This window comes from Canis lupus, chromosome 22 (assembly GCF_011100685.1).
Source record: "Canis lupus familiaris isolate Mischka breed German Shepherd chromosome 22, alternate assembly UU_Cfam_GSD_1.0, whole genome shotgun sequence".
Taxonomy (NCBI): Eukaryota; Metazoa; Chordata; class Mammalia; order Carnivora; family Canidae; genus Canis; species Canis lupus.
Genome location: NC_049243.1, coordinates 32,706,047 through 32,723,305, shown reverse-complemented (window position 1 = coordinate 32,723,305; position 17,259 = coordinate 32,706,047). Strand labels below are relative to the sequence as shown.

Genomic DNA, 17,259 nt, shown 5'->3' with positions numbered 1-17,259 from the left:
CTTCTAATTATTCTCCCTTACAGAAAAAGGTTTCTGTATGAGAGGAGACATGTGCCCTTTTGACCACGGAAGTGACCCTGTAGTTGTAGAAGATGTGAATCTTCCTGGCATGCTGCCTTTCCCAGCACAGCCTCCAGTTGTTGAAGGACCACCTCCTCCTGGACTTCCCCCACCTCCCCCAATTCTTACACCCCCACCTGTGAATCTGAGACCCCCAGTGCCACCACCAGGCCCATTGCCACCCAGCCTACCACCTGTCACAGGTAAGTAAATATATTTGCTCACCAGTACCTGTTATCTGTCCATTCATAGTCTTTTTTAAAAGTTAATAGTTTGATATTTGCTTTTGTTAAAAATACCTAATCCTAAATATGCCTGCTAAAAAAGGCATTGATACTAAAGGCATAGATACTAAAGGCAAGATACTCTTATTTAAAATATACCCTTGCTTGCAGGCTTTGCCAAACCTCTGGTTTACTGTGGTTTGGAGTGGCCCTGACTTAGCATATCCCTTATGAATCCCAGCTCTCAGTATTCCTTTATAGCTTAAGATAAACCTGTTTTGGAATCCATTAAAAGGATATTTTACCCTAGAAAACTAATAAGTTGTAAGGGCTTAGAGTTGATAGATACTATAATTTTGCTGATTAATGAGAATATCATGTTTGGATATACAGTAACTTATTTTATTTGTTTGCTTTCAGATGATATTTCTTATTCTTTGGTTTTGACAGGACCACCACCTCCACTTCCTCCTTTGCAGCCATCTGGCATGGATGCTCCCCCAAACTCTGCAACCAGTTCTGTTCCTACTGTAGTAACAACTGGCATTCATCACCAGCCTCCTCCTGCTCCACCCTCTCTTTTTACTGCAGGTGCAGTTTTGCCCCTCTTTTTATTCATAATGCAGTGAAGTTTTAGAGCAGAGTTATACTTACTTTCTTTAAAGATTTTATGTATTAATGAGAGACACAAAGAGAGAGAGAGACAGAGACAGGCAGAGGGAGAAGCAGGCTCCCTGCAGGAAGCCCAATGCAGGACTTGATCCCGGGACCCCGGGATTACTCCCTGAGCCAAAGGCAGACACTCAACCACCGAGCCACCCAGACATGCCTAGAGCAGAGTTTTAGATAGGAATTTAAAAACATTTGGACAGTGACTAGCTCTATTACATTTATTTTTCTTACTTAAATCATACAGAATAAAATATAGACATGATGAATGTATATTAAATGTAAGTTCTCAGTTATGTTTTTTAAAAGACTAAGTTATATTTCTATTTAACCTTTTTGTTTTTATAAAACTAAATTTTCCTTGTAATATATATAGTATGTTAGCTATGTATTAGTAATGTTATATAATTTATTTTTTTATCATCAATATAAAAAAATTACCAAGTGGTGTTTTATAATTGTTTTTTAATTACAGTTTTTGTATTACCAGATACATATGACACAGATGGCTACAATCCTGAAGCCCCAAGCATAACAAACACTTCCAGACCTATGTATAGACACAGAGTGCACGCACAGAGGCCTAACTTGATAGGACTAACGTCAGGGGATATGGATTTGCCACCCAGAGGTACTATGATTAATCTTTTCTTATTTTCATATCAAGAGTGGCAAAACATAATATGGTCTTGCACTTATTGGGGTTGAGTAAGGGATGGTGATTAAGTGTAATCCTCTGATCCTTTGATTCTTAAGAGAAAAGGTAATATGTGGTTCTCTATTTGTGTCACTGGTGACACTTTATCCTATTATCTAGGGGGAAAGAAATTTCCTGAAAGTATATATTTTCTAAGTTAGCTTTTTTGGGGGGAATTTTCTGTTGTTTGCAGTCTTTTTTTTTTTTTTTTTTTTAAGATTTATTTATTTATTGGGAGGGAGAATGGCAGAGGGGAGGAGAGAATCTTAAGCAGGCTCCACACCCAGTGAGGAGCATGACACAGGGCTTGATCTCAGGACCCTGAGATCATAACCTGAGCCAAACTCAAGAGTGCCACCCAGGTACCCCTATCATTTGCAGTCTTAATTGAAACTGGCTTTAATTCCCAAAGATAGATTTTTTTTTTTTACATTGGATAATGAAATTAGTCTTACAAACTTGTGCTTGATATGTATTTTACATGTAAGAATTTGATACTGGTTTGCTTATAATATTTTAAGGAAAAGGAATTCTGTTTTTAGGAAGTGACTTCTTAGTTTTTAAAATTTTCTTAGAGGAGACAAGCTTTTTAATAAAATTTCTAAATAAGAGTTTAGACGATAAACTTAAAAGCTGGGGCAACAAAACTGCTGTACTGGAGGTGCAAACTGATATGAAGGTTCAGAGGAGGGAGAGTTCAGATTAATTTGAAAGAGGGAACATTTGCTACATGTATCAGGAGGTGAGGGATTATCAGCCATAATGGAAAATATTATGTAGGCCAATAAAATATATTTTTTTCCCTAACTACTTCAGCTAACTTTTAAATCCCATTTTCAAAAGTAATAATAATAAATAAATAAATCCCATTTTCTTCATAGTCTTGCCTTGTTGTCTTTTTTTCCTAGTCAAAAAAAAAGTTACGCCTCATCAGTCATTAATAAGAGTCCTAACTTGTTAAATAAGTCAGTACCTAATATGGTTTAGTGAATTTGTGATTACTTACACTTTTCATTTTTTTTTAATTTGTTCATTGAAATTATTAAATTCTGCATCTAACTTGAGTGTTCAGAGAACTTTTTGTAATAGGGATGTGAGGAACATTGTAATTTATACCCAACTTAATTTATATCGTCTGAGATCAAAGGAAAGCATTTCATGTGGATGCTACCTTTCCTTCACCTTAAATTCTCATTGAGGAATTCTAATAGCTATCATTAATGACAGCAGAAGAAAAAGATTTTTTTAACGGTTTTATGTACGGGATATAAGATTGCTTATAAATGAAAATTGTAAGCCCCTTAAGATTGTGGCTCTTTATCTCCCAAGTCTCTCCTGACTAGTTCAGAGAAAACCCCTTCTTTGGGTCACTACTTAGCACCTTTCTTTTCATCATACCAATACTATTTGCTTTTACTGGAACTTCCCATATGAAGTCATCTCTTTCTTACCTTGCTGCTTAGGAGTGGAAAAATAAATGCTGCTACAGATTAGTATTTATTAGCTCATTCCAATGCCTGGCAAACTTTTTTGTTGATGATCATGAAAAGGAAGAGGGATTATACTCCTTGCATATAAATCTTACCATATAGAAGTTGCGGTTATGGTAATTTCACCTCCATATATGTGTAGTTACAAGTTAGAGGAAGTGGGCCTATTGAGCGAGAAATGTCTAGTATGTATGGTTAGAAATTTGAATGCCTTTTCCAATAGAATCATTGTATATAATGATTATTTTAGTACTTCATATACATTATATAGTATTTTTGTGGCCTGCCTAGGAATATATTCTCCACTACTGACATTGTTTTTATTACCACAGAACTGATTTAGCAACCTATTTAAATTGAGTAATACCTATACTTCTATTTTCTTCTCTTTTTTCATTCTTCCTCCCCCCAAAATGTTTTCATCTTTTTGCCCATTTGTTTTGAAACTTATTTGTCCTGAATGGTGATAGATACATAATTAAAAGCTTTTAATATTATTTATTTTATAATTAGTATACATTTCTTATAGTCTGTAGATGATGGCCTTAATTTAAATTTGTCATAGACTTATGTGATAATTATATTATTATGTTTTGTAATTTAAACTTGATGGGGAATTATCATTATTAAACAAATGAAAAAATTTAGGCCCATTGATACCTTAGAATTAATAAGAGCAACCAAATGAGAGTTGTTCTTTCCAGATTTCTAAAGAGGTAGGGAATTTGATAGATGTTCCTTGATTGGATATAGGTAGGAATAAGGACTAAGTGGTTTTCCATTTATTGTCAACAAAACCAGTGCTGAAAATTTTAAGCATTAAAAACAATTCATTAAAAGGACACTGGGGAAAAAAAAATAAATAAAAAATAAAGGACACTGGGGGGAGGGAGGACTCAGTATATATTGTTAATAGACACATTCGCTAATTATATACCAAGGGGAATTTGCTTCTGTTTTTAACATTCTTTAAATAAATAACAAAGAATCTGAGTGAGAGGATATAGATGAGTTGGAAAAAACACATTACAATGACTGGAGGAAAAACATATCACTGCCTTTCTTAGTGAACCTTCAGATAAAGAACTTGTAAAGTTAAAAAGGATATTTGATAGCTCAAAAGCTTCAAGAAAACCAGTGAACCAGCCATGGGAGGCAGGAGTAAGGCCACAAATTCTATTGCAGAATTGATCCTGTGAGGATACCAATTGGGCAAAGAAACTGCCAACTTGCACTCTGAACATCACCGGTGTTAGAGACTGGATATTTCTACTTGTTTTGCTATGGAAATATAGGATAAGTCAGAGTTAGCCAGAAAAAGGAGGTAGATGAAGCACTTACATTCCATAATACTTTTGAGTAACTGAAAGAACTTTTATGACTGAAACAGAGGGAGAAGATAAGTGGAGGGAGGTGAGAGACCATTTAAGGGCATTTGAAGAATTCTAGAAAAAGAGATGATCATGTGTACTAACAATGGGAATTGAAAGATTTAAAATGAATAGAAAGAATTGACGACATTATTGGATTGTGGGACTTAGAATGGGTGAAATGGAGAGAATGAAATTAAAGATACCAGGTTTCTGTTCTGGATGACTGGGCAGCTGATAATATCATCATTTGAGAGGAAGAACAGGTTTGGTAAGAAAATGAATTTAGTTTGAGAAGTGTTTAATTTGTTGTGTCCTGGGGCATTTGAAGAGAAATGTCCATTCAGAAATAGGATCTGGAAGTCAGGTCTTTAAGAGACAGTTGGCTTAGAAAATACAGATTTCTAATCATAAGCATGTAGAACAGTGGTTCTTAATCTTCTGTGTCATTTGTATTTGTGGGAGGTACAGGGAGATGGAAAGAGGCATGTCCAAATCTGCAAGCCTGACAGGTTTTGAAAGCCCTTTTAATGTGTTTCTGATCCACTCTCCTTCCCTTTGAGAATCACCAAAAATGTTGAATGAAGCCACAGTGATAGATGTCTTAGGGTAATTGTGTAGAGCAAGACTGGAAAGTCCAAGTAAGTAACTTGGAGAATGACAGTATTTGAAGCAGTGGGCAGAGAAGGGGGAGCTTACATAGGGCACTGAGAAAACGAAATAAAAGAGGCAGAAACAAAAGCCGGGAGTGGGGAGTCCTGAAAATCAAGAGGAGATAGGAGAGAAAGCATTTAATCCTCAAGAGGTCAAGTAAGAGAAGGACTGAGATGTATTTATAAGGTTAAGCAACAAGTTAGGGCATCAGCAAATTTAGGAAGAGCAAGTTAAGTGCAGTAATGACAGCAGCTGCCAATTTTTGGAAGAGAAGTTGAATGAGTGTTGGGGAAGCAAGTTAGCAAGTGTAGACATCTCTTAGGAAATAGCTGTGAGGCGGAGAGAGAGCTGTAGCTGGAGGGGAAGTAGTTTTATGAGGTTTCTATTAGAAACGGGGTAATTTGAGCTTGCTTCAATGTAGATAGGAAGTGCTAGTTTAGAGGAAGAGGTTGAAGATGAAGGAAAGCAGTAGAGCTCTGGGGCACGGATTTTGCTAGTTCTTTATATAGGGAAAGTTGCTGGAAGGAGACCAGAAGCAGAAATCCAGTTAATACAGTAGACTAGGTGAACAGTAATGCAAGTTTGTACCAAGGTTGTCTCAGCGAGAATAAGAGGAAATAAATGCAAGCTGAATTGAAAGGATGTGGGCAATGTCAGAAATCACACAGTAGTTTTGTTAACAGAAATGCTTAAGAAAGATTTAAAAAGTACATTTGATATGAAGATAATTTGTACCTTGTATGTACTGTAGTTAGTTTTCAGAAACTTGTAGGATTACCAGACCCAGATGGCCAGAGAAAACCAACAAGTTAGAAATTGAGGACTGATTCATAGAACAGAGTTCATTTGCGGTAGAGATTGATGCGATTTCCTGCGTGGAGATCAGAGTCGTAGCCATCCATGAGAGAGCTTGTGCTGAAACACCCTAAGTTATTTTGATATGTAATCTATTTATCTATCTTTAAAAAAAGGATTTTAAAGTTGTGGATTAAGGTTTTCGTGTTTTAAGCTTTAGTGTCGTTTTGGAAAAACAGGTGAAATATACCTATGTTTGTCACATTCCAATTAAGCAAATGTAAAATGTTGAATGTAGCAAATATATATAGCTCTTTTGCACTGCTTTTCAGTCTTAAATACCTTTTTAAATCAGGTATGCTTTGTGTTATTGTGTTGGTATTTAAATAGGCAACTTCAATCACAACTCTTATCAATTCTTTTTTTTTTTTTAAGTTTTCAATTCTTAAAGGTCACTGGATTAATGTTAAATTTTGAATAAATTAAAACTTGAATAAATGTTAAATTTAGATTGCTCATTTGATTTCAAAACTATGAATTCAGAGCCTCAAGATGGTTTGTTATTTGTTTGTACATTTATTTATTTATGGTGAGGAGAGGGTGATGGCAAATGGAAACAGTGATACGGATTTTATCACTGCCGCCACCACCCCTCACCCCGCCCCCAAAAGAAGCAATCTGCAGAGTCATATTTTAATTTGACATGTAAGAATTATTAAGTCTTTAGACATTTTAGATATGAAATGAATTCAGAATAGTTAAAATCCCTTAGATTATTATATTTGAATCTACATCTATTTCTATTTCTTCTAAAGATGCACATTTGGACAAAAAAGCTAGAACTTTGTTTTCAGTATGCATTTAAGGAAGTAGCTGTGATAAACAGAAAATATTAATTTGTGCTCTCTTTTCTTTTCTTTTCAAATAGAAAAGCCACCTAATAAAAGCAGTATGAGGATAGTAGTGGATTCAGAATCAAGGAAAAGAACCATTGGTTCCGGGGAGCCTGGAGCTCCTACAAAGAAGACCTGGTTTGATAAGTAAGCTGGCAGGGAAAATTGAGGAATTTTATTGTGCAGTGATTTTTAGGATATTGGGATATTGTTATGGCAGAATATTCTCTTTCAAAATGAGCCTTATATAATTCTGTTCTGTAGGCAGTCTCATTGTGTACATTGATTGCTAAAATATTTTTAAGTTAGTTGGTACTTGGAAGGCATTTTCATATAGAAATGGTGTGGTAGTGAAGGACACAATTTTTCCTCTTTCTACCTTACCCCTCCTCTAAGAAAACACTTAGAGATGTCACTGAAAATTACCTGTATAAAGGATGGTCATGAGCCCTTTATTAGGGAAGGAAGTTGGGTCAGGCTTAGGAGGAGGCTTTAGCATGTGGCAAGTCCTATTAAGAACTAGAAAGTGATCTTTTGGGGAGCAGGGGAGGCTGGATAGACACACTAAAGTTGTCAGGGAAGGGCTTCAGAGAAAGGGGTAAGGAATCGGAATGTTGGGGTGTATGTGATGATTCTCTTATAAATTTGCAAGTTAAGAGAGAGGGTCAGAGCTTTAACATTTAATAATTGATAATATCTAGTTCTGGCTCTACCTGTAATTCTGTGATCTAAGGCAAGCAGTGTAACCTGTCTGTTTTGTCCTTTTTTCAAGTGCCAAAAGTATGGTTTATAGTTCTGACTTTTTTTTTTTTTAAGTTGGAAAGTGTTTGAGACGGTTCTACTTTGTTTTTAATCGGTGTTTTAGAAGAGGATACGTTTCAGTAAGCTAGCTTTTGTAGAAGTGCAACAAAAATTGTATAGAGGTACGTTAAAAATTATATACGCAGATTTCCTGAAAGAGGACACTGAACCTTTCCTGCTAAAGTAGGCCTGGATTTGAAGTGCAGTGTAATAAATGACGTAGAACCCTTCTCAGTTACTTTAAATGACGTAGAACCCTTCTCAGTTACTTTCTATGAAAGATATGTATAGTACTAATTTGGAAATTTCAGATTTTGGAAGAAAATTTAAATTTTCTTTATCAACCAGTAGTTTTAGTTTTGAAAAAAAAAATGAACTTAAATTGTAAAACTTTATTAATTTGTACTTTATAGGGGTCAGGATTTATAAATGAGTGTATTAATCAGCTTGATCTTTGTTACAGGCCAAATTTTAATAGAACAAACAGCCCAGGCTTCCAGAAAAAGGTTCAGTTTGGAAATGAAAATACCAAACTTGAACTTAGAAAAGTTCCTCCAGAATTAAATAATATCAGCAAACTTAATGAACACTTTAGTCGATTTGGAACCTTGGTTAACTTACAGGTAAGAGCTATGAAATAATTATCTCATCTTTGCTTAATTATTTAGGGAGGGAATTTAATGTAGTGAGAAAAATTTTTTTTTTTTTTTTTAAAGATTTTATTTATTCATTCATGAGAGAGACACAGGCAGAGGGAGGAGCAGGCTCCATGCAGGGAGCCTGATGTGGGAATTGATCCTGGGACTCCAGGATCACGCCTTGGGCCAAAGGCAGGCACCAAACCGCTGAGCCACCCAGGGATCCTGAGAAAAAACTTTTATAGAAGAATATGGAAAATTTGGTGACATTCTAAATTAGGAAAATTGGAAATGAAATGAAACTATATTTTTGAAACGATGTGTGATTTCTTAGTTTTTTTGCTTTCAAAAGGCAGTTTTGATTGATCAGATTATTACATACTTTCTACCTAGTAGAAGTTATAAAATTATAGCAAACTTTACATAATCAGACTAAAAAAAATCTAATCTTATAGTAGTGTTCATTTCCTCAGTTTCTCTGAAGCATTACAGCACAATGCTTCAGTCAGGTTGTTTTTGCTGCCCATATATTGGGAAGCACTTAACAGATACTTTTGGGGCCCAAAAACTATGTAATCCTTAATTAATTTAAACATGTACTTTTTCCTCTATCACTTTTGAACATCCTTAAAGATTAAATATCAGTATAATTGTATATAACTTCACCTAAAATTAGATTTTGTCTTGGACATATGTAACTTCTGAGGTTATTTAGTATTGAGTTTATATTATATGATATGTCGAAAATGTTGAAATAATTTTGAAATTTTTTTAACCAGTTCATATGTTCTTTTCACCTAAAATAATTATTTCCGATAACCTGATGATTAAATAAGAATAATTATTATTTGGATATTTTTGCTTCCTTGACATTTAAAAAATAATATTATAAAAGGAACATGAAAAAATGCATGCTTGCTTGATGTGGAGCAATAGAAATTTAAACAGAATTTAAAGGAAATATTTCCTCTTCCAACTTTTTGTGTCCTCTTTGTTCCTCTCTCCATATATCCCCATAGTTTTATTATTGTTAACAATATATCATGTATTATTACAGATTTCTTGTATTTCTGTGTCTACTTATCAATCCATTAGTACACACAAAGTACATATATATATATATATATACACATATATATATTAAAAAATATATGGGTCTATGGTATACATATTACCCCATAGTTACAAAATCTTGAATATCTCTGAATATCTTTTTATTGCAATTCAATTTTATCTACCATTTAGATGTAGACAGAGAAAAGCTTTCAGAGTATTCTTTTCTTCATTCAGTTTAATTGCCCTGGTAAAATTAAATTTAGAAAAAATTTCAAAACTGAGGAGCAAAACATGGTATTTTACTATTGTTTCAGTTTGCATTTCTCAATTACTAGCGAGGTTAATACCTTCTCTTCCTTTTACTGGGCCATTTGCTATATTTGCATGCTACGTATATTATTATTTATAAAATACGTGTTTTAAAAAATCAGTTAAAAAAAATCGTTACCTTGGGGTGCCTGGGTGACTCAGTGGTTGAGTGTCTGCCTTTGACTCAGGGTGTGATCTTGGGGTCCTGGGATCGAGTTCCGTATCAGGCTTCCTTACAGGAAGCCTGTTTCTCCCTCTGCCTATGTCTCTGCCTCTCTGTCACTCATGAATAAATAAATAAAATCTTTTAAAATAATTCTTTAACTTTATCCTAATTAAATATATGGGTGAAATTGATGTTTTAAATTCCCGTAAATATATGATTATTGAAATGCTACCTAAAATCATCATCCTTTTAAGTGAATATTGAATACTTTATACTCTGTATGAATTATTATTTCGCTAACACTACAGACTGGGTATTGTCCCATTTTTGAAGAGGCAAAAGTCACAGAAAGGTTAAGTAACTTGCTCCTGGTCTCCCATGAGAGTAGCAGTTAAGGTTTGAGCCATGCAGTTTGATTTAGAGTCTCTGCTCTTAATCCTATTTTGTATTGCTTCACTACCAATGGCTCATACCACACTTTAGAAAACACTGTTATTATTGAGAGAGGAAATTTGAAGTGGATCTGCTATGTATTATTTTGAATGGGTCTGCAAACTCAAATGCTCTGAATCTCATTTTCCTTATGTGTAAAATGTGATTGCTTTATGTAGATCCTTTCTTCCCCCCTTTAAGAGAAAGTTTAACTTTCTCATACTCTTGGAAATATTTTTTTTGAGAATTACAAATTTGGGAATTTTTACAAATGGATTATTCTGTAATTTTTAGTTTGAAAGTCCCCTTTTAAAGTAGTTCACTGCTTTCTCTTGAAGCTGGGTATTGGCCACATCTCTCACTAATACAGGGATTATTTCTCAGTATTAATATTGGGGTAAAAGGTGAAACATTTTAGATGCTTGCATATAACATTTGTGCAATGAGCATTCTTTACAAAGTGTTATATAGAGGAGGCTCTTTGTTCTACTCTGAACAGTCCTTAGTTAACATTTCTTCTGGAGTGAAAGGAAACTACGGTAAATAATCTAGATATACAAAAAGGTAAGGAGAATATTACTGGAAGGAACAGAGTTTTATCTCTTGAGGAATTTTACTGGATGAAACAGTAGATTCTTTTGGAATTTATTGTTCATGATATTTTAAATGTTAGGTTGCTTATAATGGTGATCCTGAAGGTGCCCTTATCCAATTTGCAACATATGAAGAAGCAAAGAAAGCAATATCAAGTACAGAAGCAGTACTAAACAATCGCTTTATTAAGGTTTATTGGCATAGAGAAGGAAGTACCCAGCAGTTACAAACTACTTCTCCAAAGGTAAGAGGGAGATTTGGGTGAAATTAAATGCTTTTCTTAGAAGCTGTTAGCATAGTGTTTAAGAGCAAAAGTACTGCAGTCAGGTAGACTTGAGTTGAGATTCTGGTTCTACTTCTGTTAACTGTAAAGACTGAAGGGAAGTTATTTAATGTCTCTAACCTGTTCTCTCATTTTATTGTGAAGTTAATCCCTAGGCAGTTATAGGCTGATAAGATGTAAAGCACATAGAAAAGTCCCTGGTAGATAGAAGACACTCAGTATGTGGTAGCTCAACACATTCTAGAAACTCAGACCGTGTGTTCATCTTGGAAATCCTTCCCTTCCTCTCTCCCTCCCTCCTTCTCTCTTTCTCCCCTTCGATCACTGAGTCCATCACTATGTAATGTTAGATCAGTTGCCTATAGGAGAGTTTCATGGCAGTTTGTTTCTTGATTGAATTTTCTCCTGTTCATTATTTACTTTATAAATAAGTTAATTTATGCAAAGAAAAACAGCTATACGTATGTGTGTGAAGGAATTTGAAAGACATGTCCATGAACTAATCCTCTCGTTTAACATTTTTTTCTTGTTCTGAGGTAATGCAGCCCTTAGTCCAGCAGCCCATTTTGCCTGTGGTGAAGCAGTCAGTCAAAGAGCGGTTGGGTCCAGTACCTTCAAATACTATTGAACCGGCGGAAGCCCAGAGTGCCAGTTCAGACCTTCCTCAGGTAAATGAAAAGTCTTATCATTGTGTCTGTCATGTAACAGGTTCTCAGTAAATTAGTTTCTCATGTGATTTGAATTATAGTTAATTGTATATATTTCATACAGAAGTATCGTAGTCTACACATAGATGAACTCCACCTGTAAATTTTCTTTTTACCGTTACCATAACATTTTCACATTCTGCTTTTCCTATAGGATTCGAATTTTAAATTCTTCTTTTTAGTTAATACTTGAGTTCCCTTTCTTTTTGTGGAGGAGGTATTTTCAAGTAAAACTGCATGAAAAATGAAGTTCAGTACACTAAGTCTTATTTTTTCCCCATCATCTTTTACTTAACTAGAAATTCTATTCCAGAAAAAATGATAGAGTAGACTGCACTGAAAGCTTTTGGGAAGGAAAGGCTTAAGCCATCAGGTTTTAGTGTGCTTGATATACTGTTTCAAGTTACTTATGCAGCTCTTAGAACTTTGCATCACTTATTCCTGACTTTCAGATTCTCTTTTCCACATATCGTTCCCACTGCCTTCCACACTTGAGTGGCAGTTTCTTGTTTCTCCACCCTCAGTCTCTGAAACAGCTTTCTTTTGTGTCTAGATGTTTCAGCATTTGCTGCCTAAAGTAGCGTTAGGATGTAGTTAGAAAGCTACTTTATTAAAATAGTCTTCTTAGATAATTCCTGAAGAGTAAGATAATCAGAGTCTATGAAAACATGCAGAATGGAAATTGATAAATTCTTAGTTACTAAAAGAAAAAACCCCATAATAATAATTCCTAGTCCTATGATCTTAGATTATGACCAGATAGTTGTATTTGGCTTTAAAAACAAATGTACTTTAGGAAAGAATGGCTTTTATTTTTAAGCTCAAGAATCAGGCATATTTTAATTACTCAAACCTAATATTTATAATGTTTAGTACTTGTCAACATAGGATTCTGAGAATTAATGATTCTATATCAGTGGAGGGGATTTTAGTAATACCTAGTTCAAACCTTACTTTAACATCATAATTTTTTATGATTAATACTGCATATTGTTTGTTTTCCACACACATTTTCTTTCTGTCTCTTTGAAAAAGGCCTTAAGTTTGTGTGATTAACATCAGTATACTTAATGAGTCAGTATGTATTAGTAGAATCAGAATGTTCAAAATCCCAACAGACCTGTATGTTTGGGGAAACACTGAATATGTCCATTTTAATTTTTTTAGAATGTAACTAAGTTATCTGTGAAGGACAGGTTGGGTTTTGTATCAAAGCCATCTGTTTCAGCAACTGAAAAGGTAAGAAGAATAGCATGATGTGTTTGTCTTGGCTTCATAAATGTTTTCAGGTGGCATCTTAATTTTTTAATTTTTTTCATAGTTCCAAACTCTTGCTTCTTAATAGTATCTGTATCTCTTATTCCTACCTTTTTGCTTTCCATTTGCTGAAAAAAATATTTGCCTACCTTTTTTTACTTTTTGCATCAGCATTTTAATATTTGCCTCTCACTATATGTCCATGTGCTTCCTTCTTTTGTTTTCTCTTTCATTTACTATATTTTCTTTGGAGATACTGTGCATTTTAATTTGAAAATTCTGTGACAGCCTAATGGAAAAGGCCACAAATTAGGAATTTTCCCTGAGTTTGAATTCTGGCTTCTTACTTACTAACTGCATGATACTGGCCAGTGCTCTTAACTTAACCTTTCTGATTCTTTTTCCTCCTTGGTAAAATGATTGTAAATTTGTGTTGCTCCGAGGATTTTGTGAGGATTAAATAAAATGATTCATTTAAAAGTATTTTTTAATTAGAAAGGATAATGTAAGTTTTTTATTACTAACAGCTATTGTACATAATCTGACAATTGTCATTTGTCATTTCTTCTTTTAAACAACTGGGAAAATTAAGACCATTCATGGATCTTATAGTTCTGTATAGATGTGTTATTTATTTTTTTCTATTTAGGTATGAGTGTATGCTTTGGGCTTTAGTCTTACTTGAGGTATGTAGAATCACAAAATAGAATTGGGTAATTTTTCTCATTTCTATGTCCTCACCTTAAAAGGAAGGTGTAAGGCCCAAGTAGATGAACTAGGAATTACTGAGTCAGGACTGAATGTGTCTTCTGTTTCACATCCATGGCTCTTTCCATTATTAAGATTATGTAAGAAGTCGACTCCATATATTACATAGAGCATCCCATGAGATGGCTAACTTCTTTCCACTGGTTCTTCAGTATTTTCTTTTCCTTATTTACCATGTTAAACTAAGGCAATTCTAGAAATTTGAGTCTGAATCTCATTCTGCATTTCGAATTTTTATCTTAGGCACCTCAGCATTACTTCAGGGCAAATGTGCTTAAAAAATGATTTCCCGTATAAATTCTCCTCTTCACCACTCCTGGAAGTTATACTACCACATATTCCAAGTTGTTCAGTCTGAATGCCTGAGAGTCATTTACTTGTGTTTGTCATTTACTTCTCTGTCTCTACCACCTTCAGTTTCCTGGCCTCTGGATACAGTGTCCTAGCTGTATGCCCCTCTTATAGTTTATACTACCACCATCCTACCCTCAGAGTTATATTAATGTTAACTTCTTGCAGAAACTTTCATTTCACCAGTTGAATAACTATTTGATTCATAGCTCATCATACTTCGGTTATATGGGGCATATACCTCCACTTTAGTGCTTTCTTCCTTTGCAAGCCCTTTTTTGCTCATTGCTCCTTTCTCTTTCCTGCCCTCCCCTCCCCCCCTCCCCTCCCTCCCCCCCTTATTTTGGTGGTGATTTCCCTGGAGTACATTTTCTTCCAAGTGAATTCTAGTCATTCTTTTAAAGGTTAAAAAATCTCTTTACCCTATTCTATAAAATCTTCAAATATTTTCCATATGATGCCTCCCTTTTTTTCTCTGAATTTGTCTATGTCTTAGTATACGCTACTGAATTTAGCAGTGTCTAAATATTTATTAGGTTTGTTCTTGATAATGAGTAATAAAGTAAATAAAAAAGTCTGTTAGACTTTGTGTAGTAGTACTGACCAATTCTGCAGAGGTCTAAAAACTTTATGCTTAACCTCTGTTAATGTCAAGATTTAGAATCTGAAAATGACATGTATTAATTACAGCTTTTACAGAATCTTTATGGTCTGTTTGCTTCTGTTTTTATTGATTTTAGTATGTTTTATATAGCTTTAGGATAAAAGGGATACAGATATGGAATTGATAGTATACATTGACTAATACAGTTACCACTAACTGAAAAATCACTGATGGTAGTGAGCTGTTTATGAAAAAAAAAATTCTGTAAATAATGAAAAGAATCTTTGAAGGAAAGTAGTTATTTTTAAGTGTGTAACTTTCATCTTCAGTGAACCTGTTTATAGAATAGCATTTTATTTTTGCTTATTCTTGATTGTTTCCGTTCCCCAAGTCTATAGGGGTTTTTGCTGAAGAATCCTTAGAGGTTAGTGATTCAGAGAAGTCTTAGGAAGGATAGCAGAATATTTCCCATCATCAAATTGAAGGCTGGGAAATACTCAAAAGTAGTATATATACAGTATTTTTTATTGTCATTAAAGCAAGTAAGTTTACAAATGTAAAAATTTTCCCCTTCCTATGAACAACACTGAGTAAATCCTTTAGTGATTCTTCTTTATCCTAAGTCCATTTTTGTGAGAGGGTTGAGAGGAAACCTAAAACCTAATTGGTACTGCTAAATTGATACTTAAGGTATTGCTGATAATTCATTGGAAAGAGTGATCAGCAAAATGATACCTGAGTACCTCTCAAGATAGAGTGATTTATCAAGAATAATGGTGGCAACTGTTGGTACCATCCTGGTTAATCGACAGAAAGACTTACTTTCCTAAGATCCTTCTTAAAGGATAAGAAGGCGAAGTGATTAATCACTTGAATATTTAATGTTTGATTGTCATATCAGTTTCAGGTGTATTAGACTTTTGTTATACAGGATGTTATTGTGACTTAATAGTTTCTCTCTCTCTCTCTCTCTTTTTTTAATCTAAAAATATATATCTTGGCCACTTTGCAATATGATATGTTAGCATATGTACTGTGGAACTTTCAGAAGAGAAATTGTGTGGTGTACTGAGGTAATGTTGCATGTCATTTGGAGACGTCAGCTGTTGTTTTAGCAGCTGACATGTATAATCCTAAACAAATCTTACTCTCTTTCCTTAACAATAAAATGCAATCAATTAAGTGAATAGATGTTTATATTTTATATTTTTGACTTTGAAATTTCATTTGTTGTATACCTTTTCTACTTTAAATATGACAGTTAAGGAAATTTATGAGTTTCCTTTCATAACTGTTATTGATTACTCTTGATTTTTTTTTTTTAATGCATTGCTCTCCCTCAGGATTATTACCTGGATTATTTAGTCAGAATTATTACCATGATTGTTTTTCTTTTTTTTTTTTTTTTTATTTATGATAGTCACACAGAGAGAGAGAGAGAGAGGGAGAGGCAGACACACAGGCAGAGGGAGAAGCAGGCTCCATGCACCTGGAGCCCGACGTGGGATTCGATCCCGGGTCTCCAGGATCGCGCTCTGGGCCAAAGGCAGGCGCCAAACCGCTGCGCCACCCAGGGATACCCATGATTGTTTTTCTTATGGAGAAATATGATTTCTAAAAATTACTTGCTATGCTAAATTTTATGGGAACTAAGTTTTTTTTTAAATAAGTTTTACAAAATACTTATTTTTTGCCTTCCATTCTTATCCATGAGAAAAATCTGTTCTCTTTCTTTACAAGAACTAATAGTAGTTATGGCTGGTAATATTTTACATAGGAAATAAGATAAAGAGATGTTAATGGATTATAACTTCTGTCTTGTTAGGAAACTGGCTTTTTTGTCTTGGAAAGTGAGAGGTGGTAGTGATGCACATTTTAATAACAGCATATTTGATACTTTATAGCTCACCTTTTGAATTTAGCAGACCTTTGACACCACACCTGACATGTATATTACAGAAAAGGAAAATTACAAGCCAATAGCTCATGAATGTACACATAAAAATCCTAAGCTAAATATTAGCAAATTTCAGTGATATGAAGAAAGATAATACATGTTGGCCAGGTAGAATTTATTCTAGAAATTCGAGATTGAGTTAACATTTGAAAATCAGCTTAATTCACCACATTAACAGAATAAGGGGGAGAAGAGTGGGAAGAACCTCTTATGATTATTTCAGTATAAAAAACATATGATAAAATGTATCACTTAGTCACCGTAAGAAATGTACAAAATAGGAATAGAAAATTCCTTAATTTGATAAAGTTAATCTGCATAAAATCTCCATAGCTAACATACTGGATGGTGAAATATTGAATGCTTTCCCTCTTGAGATCAGGAACGAGAAAGAATGTCCACCCTCATTACTATTTTAAGCATAGGGCCTAACCAGTATAGTAAGGCAAGAAAGTGAAATAAATGGTAAAAAGATGACAAAAAA

The 17,259-nt window shown here is 34.2% G+C and overlaps 1 protein-coding gene across 18 annotated transcripts in view; it reads left to right on the top strand.

Moving 5' to 3' along the window:
• The window catches only part of RBM26 (RNA binding motif protein 26), an 86,160-nt gene that overhangs the window by 38,373 nt on the left and 30,528 nt on the right, over window positions 1-17,259 (top strand). For 8 of the 18 annotated variants that reach the window (XM_038569850.1, XM_038569849.1, XM_038569841.1 and 5 more), the window contains exons 7-14: window positions 24-263; window positions 705-875; window positions 1,429-1,584; window positions 6,888-6,999; window positions 8,117-8,276; window positions 10,928-11,092; window positions 11,668-11,799; window positions 13,006-13,077. In XM_038569850.1, the coding sequence (XP_038425778.1) occupies window positions 24-263; window positions 705-875; window positions 1,429-1,584; window positions 6,888-6,999; window positions 8,117-8,276; window positions 10,928-11,092; window positions 11,668-11,799; window positions 13,006-13,077 (1,208 nt within the window). The remainder of the gene's footprint in view (window positions 1-23; window positions 264-704; window positions 876-1,428; window positions 1,585-6,887; window positions 7,000-8,116; window positions 8,277-10,927; window positions 11,093-11,667; window positions 11,800-13,005; window positions 13,078-17,259) is intronic. The other 10 variants (XM_038569846.1, XM_038569845.1, XM_038569847.1 and 7 more) reach the window with 9 other exon arrangements.